This window comes from Xyrauchen texanus, chromosome 24, assembly GCF_025860055.1.
Source record: "Xyrauchen texanus isolate HMW12.3.18 chromosome 24, RBS_HiC_50CHRs, whole genome shotgun sequence".
Classification (NCBI taxonomy): Eukaryota; Metazoa; Chordata; class Actinopteri; order Cypriniformes; family Catostomidae; genus Xyrauchen; species Xyrauchen texanus.
The window spans coordinates 34662136-34677683 of record NC_068299.1 but is presented as its reverse complement, the minus strand read 5'-3'; the positions used below and the strand labels follow the sequence as shown (position 1 = coordinate 34677683).

The following is a 15548-nucleotide window of genomic DNA, read 5'->3' as shown; positions in this document are numbered from 1 at the left end:
AGTGTCTTGATTATAAAAGACTGAAAACATAACGAAGTATCTGCATGACATCCATGCTGAACCGTGGTCTGCCTCTGCGCCTTTCTGCTTCCGACACATTTCACCCCCCCCTGCTTTGGCAGAAACTTGATGTGGTCCATCGCATTGTGTAAGACGCGACCTGTTATGGCCACCACTACTTCCGGGTATCAGCAGTCTGGTCCAGATTCAGTTGCCGAGGCGCGTTCAACACACACTCATTGTACGCATACGGGAAAGGCAGTTCGCAGCATCGATCGTGGCTCCTTTAAGAAAAACTAAGCCAGAATTATCAGCCCTCCTACTCTTGATCTCATTTAGAAGCTATTGCATAAAAAATCACATCAGGAGCCGAGAGTGATCAAAGAAACGAGAACGAGAGCTTCATTTTTGGCCATTTGAGTAGTATTATCGTTAAGGGTGCTAACCAGTGGAAGAGCACCGAGGATCATCATTCATTCTGCACTTTGACAAGCTCGCGTTTGATTGATTGACAGCAGGAGTGGCAGAAAGCCATGAGATTTGCTAGTTTTGATTGAGGATGCATTTTCATACTGCTTTGGAATAGAAGATTTTGCTCGAGCCTTGTCGATGTCCAGGGGGAAAGAAAGCGGAGGACCTATCGCCTGAACGCGTTCGGCTGAACTTGTGGCGAAGGACTGGCTTCATCGCTCGCTTGAAAGAGGCATTTGGATTTTTCTTTTTTTTTTTTTTTTTTTTTTTGGAGGGTGGGGGGACACATCCAACATTTGGAATTTGCGTGTTTATTTCGCGTTAACCCTGGCCTCATAGAGGATATATTTTCGATTAAAGGAAGACGAGGGACTGTGGAGGGCTATGGCGCAGAGGGTACGTATCCCGAAAAGTTTCCTCGGCTCAGTATATTGTTGAACGCACGTTGGAAATACTGAAACGTGGCCGATGACAGTTTCGCAAACTTTCTTTTGCCTGCCAGATTTAATGCGTTTCCTTTTACATGCAACTTTACATCGCTCACGCTTCAAGCATTGAAATGTTCATGTATTGCCTTGCTTAGAGATGTGGGACACTGAAACATTTCAAATGGATACTCTCATACTTAGTTATGACATGTTTTTTTTTTTTTTTTTTACTATAGATTAGACATGGAACAATTCCCCCCTTTTACCATGCTGTTACTATATGCCCAATAATTTATTTAGCCGAATTTGTTTTTTAATCTCTTCACAAGGCATATATATTTTAAACATTTGAATAGCTCAACTCTCATAACTTAGTCATTCTAAGATGTGGTGATATTTATCACACTGTGTAGAAATATTAACAAGCAGAAAATACAATTGAGATCGATTATTTCCATATTCGCTCAATAATAATTTTATATTCAGCATCATCGCAATAAAGTATGCGTGTGCGCGTGCACTTGTAAAGTTGACATTTACCGCTGGTCACTTTTTTATTTTTTTGCATTTGTAATCAAATGTAAACATTTAGAAAGTAGATTTAATCGCAACCCTCCGACCTCTTGTTATGATGGAACAGCAAACAGCACTATGCTGTCTTGCTTACACCTTAATAGTTTTACAATTTAAATGTGTTCATTTCACATCCTCTCACTTTCCTAAAGCATGGCACTTTCAATAATTATAATAAATAATCATTGCCACTGATCAATTATTTTATAGAAACTTGTCAAAATGATTGCCATAACATGTAGGCATGATTTGGCAATGTATAATGTGTGTTTAATTAGACTACTCATAATGCTGCCATATAAGTTTATATTAAACTAGTGCAAAGAGAGTTTGCTAACAACATAATGCACAGTTAGTTCACTACGTGTAAATGTGACATTACCTATAACTTGAAATGGTGCATTTGTAAAAAATAAGGATGCATACAAAAGTGGCACAACAGCACACAAATCCTGAAGTCGTTTGATATGTTTGTGATAAACTCGATAAAGCTTTAGCTCAGTGCTTCATGTGGATGTGCCCGACGGTTCATTCAAAGTCTCTGTCTACCAAAATCTGTGTTTTAAAGCACATTTCACTTTTTTGCAATAAAGCGCTTGAGTGTTTGAAACACGAGGCAGTCAAGTCTGCATGTAAAGCTGATATTTTAATCACCTTGTAATACCACAATAAAGTGTTATGTGAAAACTATATATTTTTTTAATTACAACCTCAAATAGCTATTAGTTGTACTTTATTTTGTGTAGGCTATTTTATATATATATATATATATATATATATATTATATTTTATTTTTTTTAATTAATGTGTTCCGTAAGAGATAAAAGTGACAACATGGGACTGTTCCCCCCGTGTTTGTGCAGTACGAAGATATACCCCACTATGGGATGGACGGAGTAGGAATCCCGAGCACGATGTACGGGGACCCGCACGCCGCCAGATCCATGCAGGCTGTTCACCTGAATCACGGGCCCCAGCTCCACTCCCACCAGTACCCGCACGCGGCCCACACCAACGCTATGCCTCCCAGCATGGGCTCATCCGTCAATGACTCCCTAAAAAGAGATAAAGACTCCATTTACGGGTACGTGTAGAAAGCAATGAACATATATTTCAAGATTGTTTGCAAATAGCACATTATTTGAGCCGTAATGTATAAGAGGTTCTGTAGGCTACTAAAACGTGTTGAAAAGTCTTGAGGCATTTTAATTTTTGTTTTTTAAAGGGTTCATTTTGTTTAATCTACTTTTACTTGTGTGTGTGTGTATATATAAGAAAGAAAGAAAGAAAGAAAGAAAGAAAGAAAGAAAGAAAGAAAGAAAGAAAGAAAGAAAGAAAGAAAGAAAAGGAAAAACTTGTTGGCTGCTTGTTTTGCCTTAGTTAGTTAGAGATATTTTCACTTTTTGTTTAAAACATCCAGACAATTATTTATCGTTTCAAAATGTAATATTTAAGTTGATAAATCGCCAATAAATAAAAAACATCGTTATTGATAAATCCTACCGGCTAAAACGTCACGTTTGTAATTCCTTAAACTTAGTTATTGTTTTTTAAAATGTAAACACTCGAAATGATTTCCATGTAAATTCACTATGAAGAACCCCTGTAGAGTTTAGCTATATTTAACATGCTCTGTTCGTATAATGTGCAAATGTACTGTATCTGGATGTGCTGGTTTTACATATTTCTGTATATTGTCCGAGGTTGCTCCAAACGTGCTTAAAGAAAAGCTGCTGGAGCATACGAGTTTACATCAGAGCGCCTCATAGGCTATAAATGCAGTTGTCGTTCAAAATAGCAATTTATGCGTAGAAACATGCTATTGAACGCACTCTGATTCATTCTGGATAAGATAAGTCCCTAAACATTTACACAAGAGATAGGCCCAGAAGTTGAACCATTGTTAAATTGCATGCTTGGCCTAAACTCAACTTGAGCATTTCTTAGGTACTGTGACCTCATAGCCCACTGTTTATATTGACTGCTGTCTTTGATAATGCGTTGTAGGAGTCCATATGACACAACATAATGCACAATTGAAAAGGCTCATAACAATGCACGTCCGTTAATATACTTTTTATCGTGGCACGATTGTATGCAAATATCGTCTGATCACATTAAGTAAAATCAGGTTAATTAAATGAAAACTTTTCAGCAAGCTTTCATATTCGATTGTTGATTACTACTTATATAAAAAGAGTTCTGAACGATTGTAACAGATATCATATTTTTACAAGCTGTCATTATATGCTAATCCAAAACTTTCGCTCTACTGACGTTTCCTTTTTATTTATTTTATTCCAGGCACCCTCTGTTCCCACTTCTAGCACTGATTTTTGAGAAATGTGAATTAGCCACTTGCACACCTAGAGAGCCCGGTGTGGCTGGAGGCGATGTGTGTTCGTCAGAGTCTTTCAATGAGGATATAGCAGTGTTTGCAAAACAGGTCAGAGACACTTTTATGGCGCAAAAATGTAAAAAAAATTTTTACATTTATATAATATATATATATATATATATATATGCGTTATTTTGTTATTAAAACGTTGGTATTTTGTGTTTTAAAATAATCAAATTATTATTGTTGTTATTATTATTTTGTACTTTTTTTTTACTCACAATGTTTAATTATTTACATGCATATCGTCTCAGATTCGGGCAGAAAAGCCGCTTTTTTCATCAAATCCTGAGCTGGATAATTTGGTGAGTGCAAATTGTTATATATTCAAAACTTTGTGATGTATTTTGATTTTCGTGAAAGAGTTGTGATTTGTTAAAAAGTGAGTTTCTTAAAAAAAGTTCCGTGGTCCCAGTTTGTTTGATTTATTTTTAGCTGTCTGGGTTTATTTTATTTATTTTTCTTCTTGATAAGAGTTTACACGTTTTTTATTTTTTATTTTAATGCAAATTATTTCTTATCTTCAATGTTTTGTTATTTTGATGTGACACCCTTGTTCAGAGCCTCGGTTTCAAACTGAACACACTAACCCATTAAAAACATGTATTACAGTATTAATTTATTCATAAATAATTTATTATCTAACTTAATTATAAGCGTTGTCTAGATCGTGACCACGAGTCATATATGATATGATAAATGTCATGGAAGACTTAATTTGTTTGTAATCGGCCTGTTTTTATCGTCTCATTCATACTGAACTTTTTTTTTCTTTCTATATTTGTCAATTTTCCCCAGATGATACAAGCCATTCAAGTTTTACGGTTTCATCTTTTGGAGCTCGAAAAGGTAATCAAAGTTCACCCCAAATTCTCTGTTCCCCCCTTCAAACCTATGGGCCTCATCTGCATAAATGTATTTTTCCTAGTCTGTTGTAATTAGTGTCAAAATCAATCATGCCGCCCATTTCTCCTCTGATTTTAATTACAGTGCAACGGGCACAGATATATGATATAAATCATTTCAATGTTTCTGCTGTGCCTCTTGTTTTACCACTTAATTACTTTTTTATTAATTCAGTATTTGAATACCTGCGACCACGTCGATGGCACATTTTGCGCGCGTATGTTTCCACGACAAGAGAGGGTCTATAAAGAGATTTATCGTTAAACCACATAGCTTCTCAATTTTGAGTACACATTGACTCCAAGTTATTTACATGAGCCTCTAGGGCTATATCTGTGCTGAGATAACAAGGCAATGCGATAGTTTGAACATTCAGCCATAAATGCACTGAATGTCATCGAGAGAGCATGCTATTCCCTTGTAAGGTGGTGGTAATGAAATAACTAGACGAAATGAAACAGTTTACCTTAAATGTCAGTCAAGCAGGTCATCTCTCTAATGGCCACAACCCCGGGAGCAGATGCATTTAACACGGGTGTTGAATACGGTAGCCCGTGAGTCGTCTTGTCAGTGTCAATTTTCTGCGATATCTCTATTTTGATAGGGAGTAAAGTTGTTTTGCATTCTGGATGCGTTTGATAGCTATCAGGAAAGGCCTTTGGGAGAGGTTTTCTATGTCAATAGGAGTTCTGGATGCACTTGTCAACTCGCGGTGATGACCCTTTGTGATTTTCACCCTGCCTGCTTCTCTTTGCATCTATAGGTACATGAACTATGTGACAATTTCTGTCATCGGTACATCAGCTGTTTGAAGGGCAAGATGCCCATCGACTTGGTTATAGACGACAGAGAAGGAGGATCCAAATCAGACAGTGAAGATATTACAAGATCATCGGGGCCTCACGATCAGGTACGTGGAGGAGTCCATTGCTTTTCTTTTCCGGCCATTCAGATCGTCTTTTGGGTCACTTGTTATTTGCATACGATTAAGCCTTTTAAATTCCATCGGATTGAAAAATTTGGAATAATGTGGCTTATTATTGCTTAATTAAGGGATGATCTCGGAACTGACCCGAGGAGATTAGCTCGTGAAAGCATTGCCATAAACTTGACCTGTTTCTTGTCGATTTTAATTTAGTCCTTTCCCTCTTCTTTTCTCTCGCATGCGTATTTTGTCTTTCTTTTTTCTAATCAAACGGAATGGCCGGGCTATTTCTGGTATATTTATCTATTAGTAGGCTACTCTCAGACTTCATGGTGACATATCTATAGTGGGCATTTAGAGGTTTGGTGCCTTGCTTTTCTGTTGTTGTTCACGCTTCATTAGTAGCCTTGTCAGTGTTTTTCCTCAGATAAGAGCGCGCAGCATTCTACCCAAAGCGCTTTGAGTAGCATGCGCGATGCGCGCTCACGTTTGTGTAGTGTGCTGCCGAACAGTATTGTGTGTGTGTATAAAGGTAAATGTTTGGAATGATGTTTTTCTGTGACATTTTAATCATGTGGCAGTTGTACTGGCGGATCAATAGAGGTTTCTTAAAGTTTTAGGCACTTTTCAACTTTTACGCGTTCCTTGCGCGTATCGACACAACACTACTTTAGAAATAGACTTGTTAAAAAAGATTATTTGCCTGCTTAAATTGGATATACGATTCCTGGGAGGGACATTGGTTAAGAAAAAAAAACTAAGTGGTCAAATTAAGGGGATTAGTAGATTCACCAGCATAAAAGTAATGAAGCGATTAGGCTAAATAATTTAAATCCGTCATCTCCCATATGGCTGAGTGATCGAATAAAGCATTGACCAGTTGTAGCTTTCCAATGAGTGCGTCGGTCACCAGCTTTTATATGAGGGAGAGAGAGAGAGAGAGAGAGAGAGAGAGAGAGAGAGAGAGAGAGAGAGAGAGAGAGAGCCCTGTTTCAATTAATACCAAACAGGGACTGCAATAAAACGACCTTTGGCTGCCTTAGTCGCTTAAATCTCGGCTGTATTAATTATTATGTAAATGAGCAGATCTGTTCAGATAGATTAATACTTCGAATTCAAAGGCAGCATTAAATAGCATGATGTCAATTGTTTGTTTATGAGGTTTTTAACAAAACTCTGTCGGAGGGTACTTGTCGAGATTCCTGAATAGATGAATTCTTGAGCAGAGCTGAATTGAAGCGATAGAAATAAATGAGGTTTATATTAAGACCCATGGGTATGCAGGTATATAACTTGATAAGAGCAATTTATGTTTTGCTCGAGGGCACGAATTTAGATCTTTAATTGACTTTATGATGAAGACATTTGCTATCATTTTCTTGATGATGAGGTCTAACGCCTAAATATCAGGACTAGTGTTAGGGGTTCACATCTTCATGAAAAGTCTGTTTCCCCAATGACCAACTTTTCAAAACTGTTTTTTTTTTAAGAATCACACAGTTGCCGCTGGTTTTTGTATGGTTGTCATAAAAAAAGCCTCAAAGTAAAGTACAAGACAAATAATAATAATAATAATAATAATAATAATAATAATAATAATAATAATGCTCCTTTAAATCAAACTTTCAAATAAAGTATTCGAAAACTGGATGCGTAATGGGCGGTCTTTGCGCTTTTTCTGTTTAACAAATAAATAGAGTTAAAGTTAAAGTTTTATATATATATATATATATATATATATATATATATATATATATATATATATATATATATCATATTTTTGTGACTACAGTTCTTCTGTGCTTGGAGTAACATCCCTAACGAATATGCGTCGTTCGTGCATTATCTCGTTCCATATGTATTTTTAATATATGCCCTCGGGCATAAAGTTGAATTGGACTGGAAAAAAAATCTAATTTGTGCAAATTCCCAACGTTGTTAACAAGAGGGAGGAAAGGCGGTTCATTTATTCAAAGGCCAATTTATCCCAGAAAGAATACAGCAGCATAGAAAAAAAAAAAGAAAATCCGGAATATACAAAGAATTTATTAAAATCTTGTGGTCCGCCGCTGTACAGTGTTGTCTTCCTCAGTCAGTTCACCCAAGCGTCGCATCAATAATGTCTCAACTCCAGCTTAGCATTGTTTTGCAAGTATAGAGAGAAGAGAAGGAGAGGTAGAGCTCAGGGCTGAAAAAGTCAGATCCTCTCTCTCATCACTGTCTGTTGAATGCGGCCCAACCAGTTCAGAACCGCGTTGTTTTCCTCTGCGCTGCGCATGATCAACGCGACATGGCCATATGAGCCTCAGGTGTAATACACAATATTAACCCTTTCCTGCAGTCTTGATTCGGCAGAATCGGTTAAGAAGTTTTTGGTTGTTTGGTTGCTTTTGGTAACACTTTACAATGCAGTGTTAAGCATGTTGCATACTTCTAATTACTACTGTAATAATATCAGTGCTGACTTTCACTTTGGAAGGCCAAGTAAAGAGTCAGACATTTCCAGGGGCCACAGCGTTTGCACAGTTGTCTTTAATTGCAGAGAGGTGCTGCCATTTGCTAATGAACTGAATGCAATGAAAACCTCTGCAGTGCTTAAGACTTCAGAACTCGAGGGCTCTTTAGGTGATTCCGTGCGGCCTGAAGAGGGGTTGAAATAATTGAAATTCTCAGTAGTTTCTCTGTTTGCAGTTTCCTTTCTGTTTTGTTCAGTGCCAGTTAAAAAAATAAAAATAACTAGTGGTGTTATTACAGAGCGAGCTATGATTTTGATGTAGTATTGCAAAGGAGCCACCCAGAAGTTGTGCTTCATAATTTGTCTTGAAATACTAATGTGATTTTGGAGGATTTTGTTATAAGTGCAGCTTTCATCGAATGTGGATAGGCCTGTTTGATGGGGTTGCATAAATAATGTCATTGTTTTCCTGTCATGGGAGATTCTTTTGGTTGTTGTTGTATCCTCACTGTCAAATGTATCACTTGTTTTCAAGCAAGCAGTTGTTGGTGCACAAAATATATTCACCTCAGTTGCATTATTCTTTATTAATAATATGTTGTGTTGTTTTCATTATATAGTTTCTTTTTCTTACCTTGATTGTTTTTGTTAATGCAAACCAAAGACATTCCCTTTATGCGCAGATTCTTTGCTTATTTGTTAGTACACTTTTATGGTTTTGCTTTATTCGCTAGCATTGTACAGCGCTTTGGTCAACAGTTGTTGTTTTTAAATGTGCTTTATATATAAAAGTGACTGGCTGACATTAGTTGTGCAATGCCGGAATTATTACATAGTCTTTGTTTAAGTAATGAGAAGTTTAGATCCGTTTTTTCTTATCTAGACAAATGTTGGCCAATCTCAAGGATTCAACAAGTGATACAGAGCAAACACATGACTCACACAGACTTTTCTTCCTTGGAGTGAAGTAGCACAAGAATATCAAATGGTGATTTCTCTGATTTTAATTTAAAACAGGCATTCATTATTGTTTTAAGGGCTCTTTTTAAATACACACACTGGGTTCAGTTAATGAGATTTGCTTAACAAAATAGCCCTATATATATATATATATATAGAATGATGCATGTTATATTTACGCAAGTTATGCTGCTATAACTAATTTTCCTTGCTCTTGAGTATTGTTTTGCACAACTATAGCACTTTTGACTCTCATTAAACATTTTCCATAATCTAACACTTTCAAGAGAATGGTCAACATCTTACACTTTAATTATTTGAGGTTTTGAGAAATGAAGCTTCAAAGTCTTTTTAGCCAGTGATGTGAAAGCTGTTATAATTAAAGAAGATTTGTGATTATCCTACAGTGCCATTAAGGGTGTGACTCTACTGGTTCTAAAACGAGATATCACCCACAGACAGGCCATTTTAAGAGCCTTTGCTTTCTCCGTAAAGCTATGACCTAAACTAAGCAGTTTTTCCCCCCAGTAATTATTCCCCCCTCTGTCCCCCTCCCTGATTTTGCTCCATTTGGCTTTGTAAGACTTGAGGAAGGAGTAGGTGTTATTTGTGGGATTGGATTGTTCTAGCGTTCTCTTTTCTCTGTGTTTCGGTGCATGCTATTACCAAACATTAATTTAAGGAGCCCTAAAGCTGTTGCTTGGAGTTGAACCAGCAGCCACATGCAATGTTATCGTCATCGAGGATCTCAGACTTATCAACAAGCCGGAGTAAACAAATAAACAAGTGTCCTGAACAGATTTGTTTTTTGGTCTCAATCCATTGGGCAAAGTTCATGTGTTAATCTTGTGATTCCCAAGTATTTCCCAGCACAGCTCGAGTATTTTAGTGAGCTTGTCCAAGTGTCCTTGCTAATCTCATTTGATGAGGCATATAAAAACTCACAGAACTCTCTCTCTCTCACTCTCACTCTCTCTCTCTCTCTCTCTCTCTCTCTCTCTCTCACTCTCTCTCTCTCTCTCTCTCTCTCTCTCTCTCTCTCTCTCTCTCTCTCTCTCTCTCTCACTCACTCTCACTCTCTCTCTCTTTCAGAGTATAGTGTTGTGCTATTTAGATGATGCCTACTAAAAATAGTACAATGAGACACTGGTGGTCTGGTGAAAAAATAAAGTAAGCAGTTGCTAAGGCATACAATTGTTGTAGAAAACACATAGTGTTTATGAGTGTACAGTTAAATTAACTTGATTAATTTTTGTTCTTTATGCTTATAAGTGAATTTTAAGCTCAATATTTTTTTGCACGAGTGCTTGTATAATGTGGGAAGGAAGAGAGCTTCCATCCATGGCCCTTCACAATGAAAATGCAATGAATTGGAATGCCTCACAGATCATAGCAGAATCAGAATTTCCAGCAAGGAAAATCTTTTCATGGCGAATTAAGTGGTGGAGGAAGAAAATGGTAATGAAAAAAAAAAGGAAAGGCACAGATGACAAACGCTGCTCCCTGGGCTACGCACCGCCGATTTAAGAACTTTAGCTAAAGCTATGCAGAATAGAATTTGGAAAATTGAATTTACTAAACAATTAAGCATTGAATTAATCTACATCCTGCACTGGAGAGAGAGAGAGAGAGAGAGAGAGAGAGAGAGAAAGACATAAGGAGGGAAAGAGAAAAGGAGCAAGGGAAGAAAAATAAAACATGTGGAGGGGGAGGGGTGGTGCAAAAAAAAAAAAGGCGACTGAATAAATTCTCACTAGCTCATTAGAGGGACAGTGAATATATCAAGTGTGTTGTTGTGTGCAGCAGGACAGCATTCTCTCCAGTACGGCACTCATCTCTCCCGTAACCATCTGCATCCACACCGCCTCCACCCTCTGTTCATTTCGGCCCACATATTTACTCTTTTGTTCATGCGCCTATGCATTTCCTCTGGGTGTCTGCTCACTGGTAGACTGCTCTGCGATTTGGGTGTTTGTTTTTTTGTTTTTTCTTTATTATTAATTAGCTGTTAGATAGAAGGGAGTGTTGGGGCAGTTATAAATAGACTGGAGTTCACCCAAGAGATGTCACTCACCCTCGGCTGAGACCCTCCCCCATTCCCATGGGGCAGAGCGGCAGCCTCCCACAAGCCCCACTGCTCTTTTGTTCAATTACAGTTAATGCAATAGTTTGCTATTTTCTCGTTCTAATTACATTTTCAAGTGGGATTTGTTGTGCGTAAAAAACATCCTTTTACACGAGGAGGCTCTGGGGTTCTCAGTCTCCAGGGTGCTGTACCATTCTTTTCCACAAAGCTCTGAATAAGCAAGTTCCCTCCATTTCTCTCTCTCTCTCTCTCTCTCTCTCTCTTGCTTTTACAAAAAGCGGAGTTGTAGAAACTGGTAATTTTAGTTTTAACTGTTTGCTCCCTGGGCATGTGTTCTAGATTACCTCTTACGGCATACGATTGGTATGCTGTAGAATACACTTTTTTTTTGTTCTTGTTTGACTGTTTCTGAAAAAAAAAAGGAATAATAATAATAAATAAATAAATACAAATACATCTAGGGTGGCTGGTACTATTATCCCTCAGAAGTTTTTAAGAGACTCGTGGCAAATCTTTCAAAGGCAGTCTGGCTAGTGCCTTTCCGAATTAATTTTACTATTATTATTATTCTTTTTCTTTTGGCTAAAATACTAAAAAAAAAATGTAAAACTTCATGTAACTTTTTATTTTCAGTTGAATAATATTTGACACAAATAAAATATATTACAGAAATACGGAAAGCTCCACATATTTCCACAGAATGTGGAATTCCTGTCATTCACAAATTTTTTGAACTATGGTGTTAGTTTATTTAAAGGTGCACTCATTAATTTGTTCTTAATCCAAATAAGTTCTCTCAAAGAAATGAATAGCAATTTTATCACTTATGTATACAACTGAGGACTCACATGAGATGAAGTCATATCAGTAAGCTTATAAAGCTGTTTTATTCTACATGGAGAGGGTCTCCTCATGGGGGCTGCCATGTTAGGATCACATGATCAGCTGAATACCACTTGCTTAATCTCAGTACACCCTGTTATTGGGCACTTTTTACTCATTTATTAAATTAATCATGGCTGACTATGAGTAATGAATTTGTACAGTGGTATCCATAACTTAAAACTATTGTGTTTGAATGATGCTGCATCCACACCTCTAGGTGTCAGTGTAAGTCCAAGGTGACATAATAAATACATAAACAATTAAATAAAAATATTGAATGTGCCTTTCATTTTCTGGGTAATTTGATTATCCATTCAGCTACCAAAAAGAGCGTAACGGTCTCAAGCACGGTTTAACACATTTTACCCTGTTTGAATCCCGAATTCCACAGATTTCCCCCCCCAAAATCAGCACAGAAAACGTAAAAAAAAGCCTGCAGATTCCTGCTAACGAGTTATATCATCTCGAATACTCATCTTTTTACATCAAAGAGGATGCTGCAGCCTTCATCTCCAAGCTTCTTTTCCTCCCAGACTAATGTTACTTTTGTGGAGGCGCCCAGTGATAAGAGGCAACATCTGTTTTGTTCTATAGTACAAGAAGGCCCTGCATGGGGCTGAGTGTGTGCAGGCCCCAGTTCGCCATTGTTCCGTCCACTTCTCTTTATCCCCATGTCTGCTCCATTTGCCACAGACCATCCGCCCAACAGCTGACACTTTCTACCCCTTTATACACCTAAGCTTAATTGTCAATAGAATTTCTCACTCATGTTTTCCTCCTACACTTCCCAACTTAAAGGACAAATGGCTCTTATTTGATTTTATTTTGATTTGCTAGGTCAGCGAGCACACATACTCACTAACACACACACACACACACACACACACACACACACACACAGATAAACTCTCGCCTCACTCTGAGATATAAGAGAGGTGTCTGACTGGCCCTTGTTTTCTTCAGAGATCTCAGGTTAGTCAGGGTGTGTAGACGCTCAGTCTTTTTGCAGCCAATCTCACAATCAGTGGCTATTGCTAATACTTCTGTCTTGGTTTACAGTTTTATTTTTGATTCTGGACTATGGATATCCTGTCTCGGGTAATGTTTATTACATAAAGTATAGTTTGTGATACTTAAAATAGTGCCGTAATTGTTGATTACAGTACTTGCGTTCTGTTTTGCTACACAATGCATTTGAGAGGAAGCTGGCGACTGCGTGCTGTGCTGAGTTTCATCCATCGTTCTCGTGAGCTGTACTGACTAAATTGTCATGTGAGGTTACAGAATGAGGCAGGGGTCTGGAAAACAGCAAAATTAGGAACATCTGATAGGGATGGCTTTCTTTGTAATATGCAATTGCATTGGCTGTGATCTGATGCCTGATTCTCTCTCTCTCTTTCTTTCTCTCTCTCTCTCGCTCTCTGTCCCTTTCCGTGCAGACCTCATGGAACAGAGACCATGACGATACAGCTTCCACTCGCTCTGGGGGCACACCAGGACCATCCAGCGGAGGACACACATCACACAGCGGTGATAACAGCAGTGAACAAGGTAAGGTTTTGAGAGGTTAGGTTAATGCACATGTAAAGGGTAACGTAAAGACGGTTGGTCATAATCACAGCCGTAAAGGAATATTCCAAGTTCAAATCAAGTTAAGCTCAATCCACAGCAAGGGTGTAGATTTGGCTTGAACATTGGGGGGGATTGCAGCGTGAAGCATTTACATGTTTCCATTGATCATGTTATAAATATTGCAGGTATTGCGTGGTTGTTGTACTTGCTCGTTTTGATCATTAGGGGGGTTGCCTTCCCCATTCCCCCTGGAATCTATGCCCCTGAACCACAGCATTGGTGGCATAATGTTAATAACCACAAAAAAGCAAAAACCTACAGTGAAGCACTTGGAAGTGAATGGGGTCAAACATTAAACATTCTAATACACACTGTGTCAAAAGTTCAGCTACAAGAAGTATACAATATGTGTGTTAACATGATTTTAGTGTGATAAAATCACTAACATTGTCATTGTAAAGTTATCAAATGTTACAACTTTGTTGCCATGATGACATAACGCTGTAAATCCAAAAACCCAAAAATGACAGTAAATTATGATTTAAACAACTTAACAGCTCAAATAACACAGAAGTTTTAACAGAACGAATGTAAGTGCTTTATACAATTATAAGCTTTCTGCTTTTAAACCCTCCAAAAATTGGCCCCATTCACTGTGAGATGCAAAATCCGTGAGAGTGATACGAGAGATGTGAAACTAGGACTGAAGAATGCCATGATTGACCAATTAGAATGAAGAATTCAAGCGAGCCATGTAATAAGTGTGTTCATTCTATGAAAATTTCTGATTAGCCAGCCCATTAAGACCATTGGTTAAAATGTAGCCAAGCATGTGGATGGGGAGAGCAAGAGTTAAAGCAGATATTTAGGTGGCCACTGGCCAGAGATGGGGCATTGGTCCATCAGCTGGTTATGATAAGGCTGCATTAATGAGCCCTCCTTTAAGCCTATATGGACAGAATGTCTTAAGGAAGCCACTGGTGATGACAGTCTAACAGAAGAGCTTTTACACTGCTGGGACTTCATATGTTCTGTTATATTCTAGTCCATGATTTATGAATGTCTGTGCGAAGAGGAAATAAAAGATCCTCCAAAAAAAAAAAAAAAAAAAACATTATAAAAATAAAATGCTTGGATATCTTCTGGTTAAGATTTTCCTCTCAGAGGAATGAAAGCTGATGAAAGTGAACTTCACTCACCTCATCATGTCGACAGAATTCAAACTGTAAGCAGTTTGCACTGTGATAGGCTAGTTGTGTGGTTTAGCCAATGAGAGCAGGACAAAGGAAGTGCTGGAGTGGAGGAGGGTTTCAAACAAACTGTAGGCAAAAAGCAACTTCATTTATTATTGAAAGGGATGTCAAGGCAACGGATTGAGGGCTGCAGAGCCAGCAGGCAAAGCAGGATAAGAGCAGAAAGGACCACATTATGTTCCAGATGACTGAGCAACTGTTTATATACCAGCGCCGGTTCTCTCCCTCCATGGAGAGCGAGAGAAATAAGAGCAAGAGAGGCCGGTCCGGCTGAGTTGGTCAGATGGCCGATGACTAATGGCCTAGGTTGCTCGCCACACTCTGATTGGATGCCTTAATGAGCACATTTTGTGCCGAGTTTGGGCTCCAGCTTGCGGTGACCTTTACACTTTATTGACCAAACTGACACGTCATTTTTCATATACTTCCAATTATCGCCAGTCTTTTAAAGCCCCCCATGCCCTCCTCCCCCCCGCCTACCCTCATGTTCCCTCACCCCAGTGTTTTGGATTTATATTTGTTGTGTAATAGAGTACTGGAAAGGATCATCGAGAGACTGAGATATGAACCTGGATGTATGCTATATTTGTTCAGCATAAAGTACTTCAGTTCTAAGCCATGAACCAAACCGACCAG

At 38.2% G+C, this 15548-nt stretch overlaps 1 protein-coding gene across 2 annotated transcripts in view; it reads left to right on the top strand.

The window, feature by feature from the left end:
- Positions 1-210: 210 nt before the first annotated feature.
- Positions 211-15548, top strand: part of LOC127617707 (homeobox protein Meis1-like) — a 77085-nt gene continuing 61747 nt past the window's right edge. For both annotated transcript variants that reach the window (XM_052089764.1, XM_052089766.1), the window contains exons 1-7: positions 211-867; positions 2336-2556; positions 3777-3918; positions 4125-4175; positions 4669-4719; positions 5540-5686; positions 13527-13638. In XM_052089764.1, coding sequence (XP_051945724.1) covers positions 856-867; positions 2336-2556; positions 3777-3918; positions 4125-4175; positions 4669-4719; positions 5540-5686; positions 13527-13638 — 736 coding nt within the window. In that variant the 5' untranslated portion in view covers positions 211-855. The remainder of the gene's footprint in view (positions 868-2335; positions 2557-3776; positions 3919-4124; positions 4176-4668; positions 4720-5539; positions 5687-13526; positions 13639-15548) is intronic.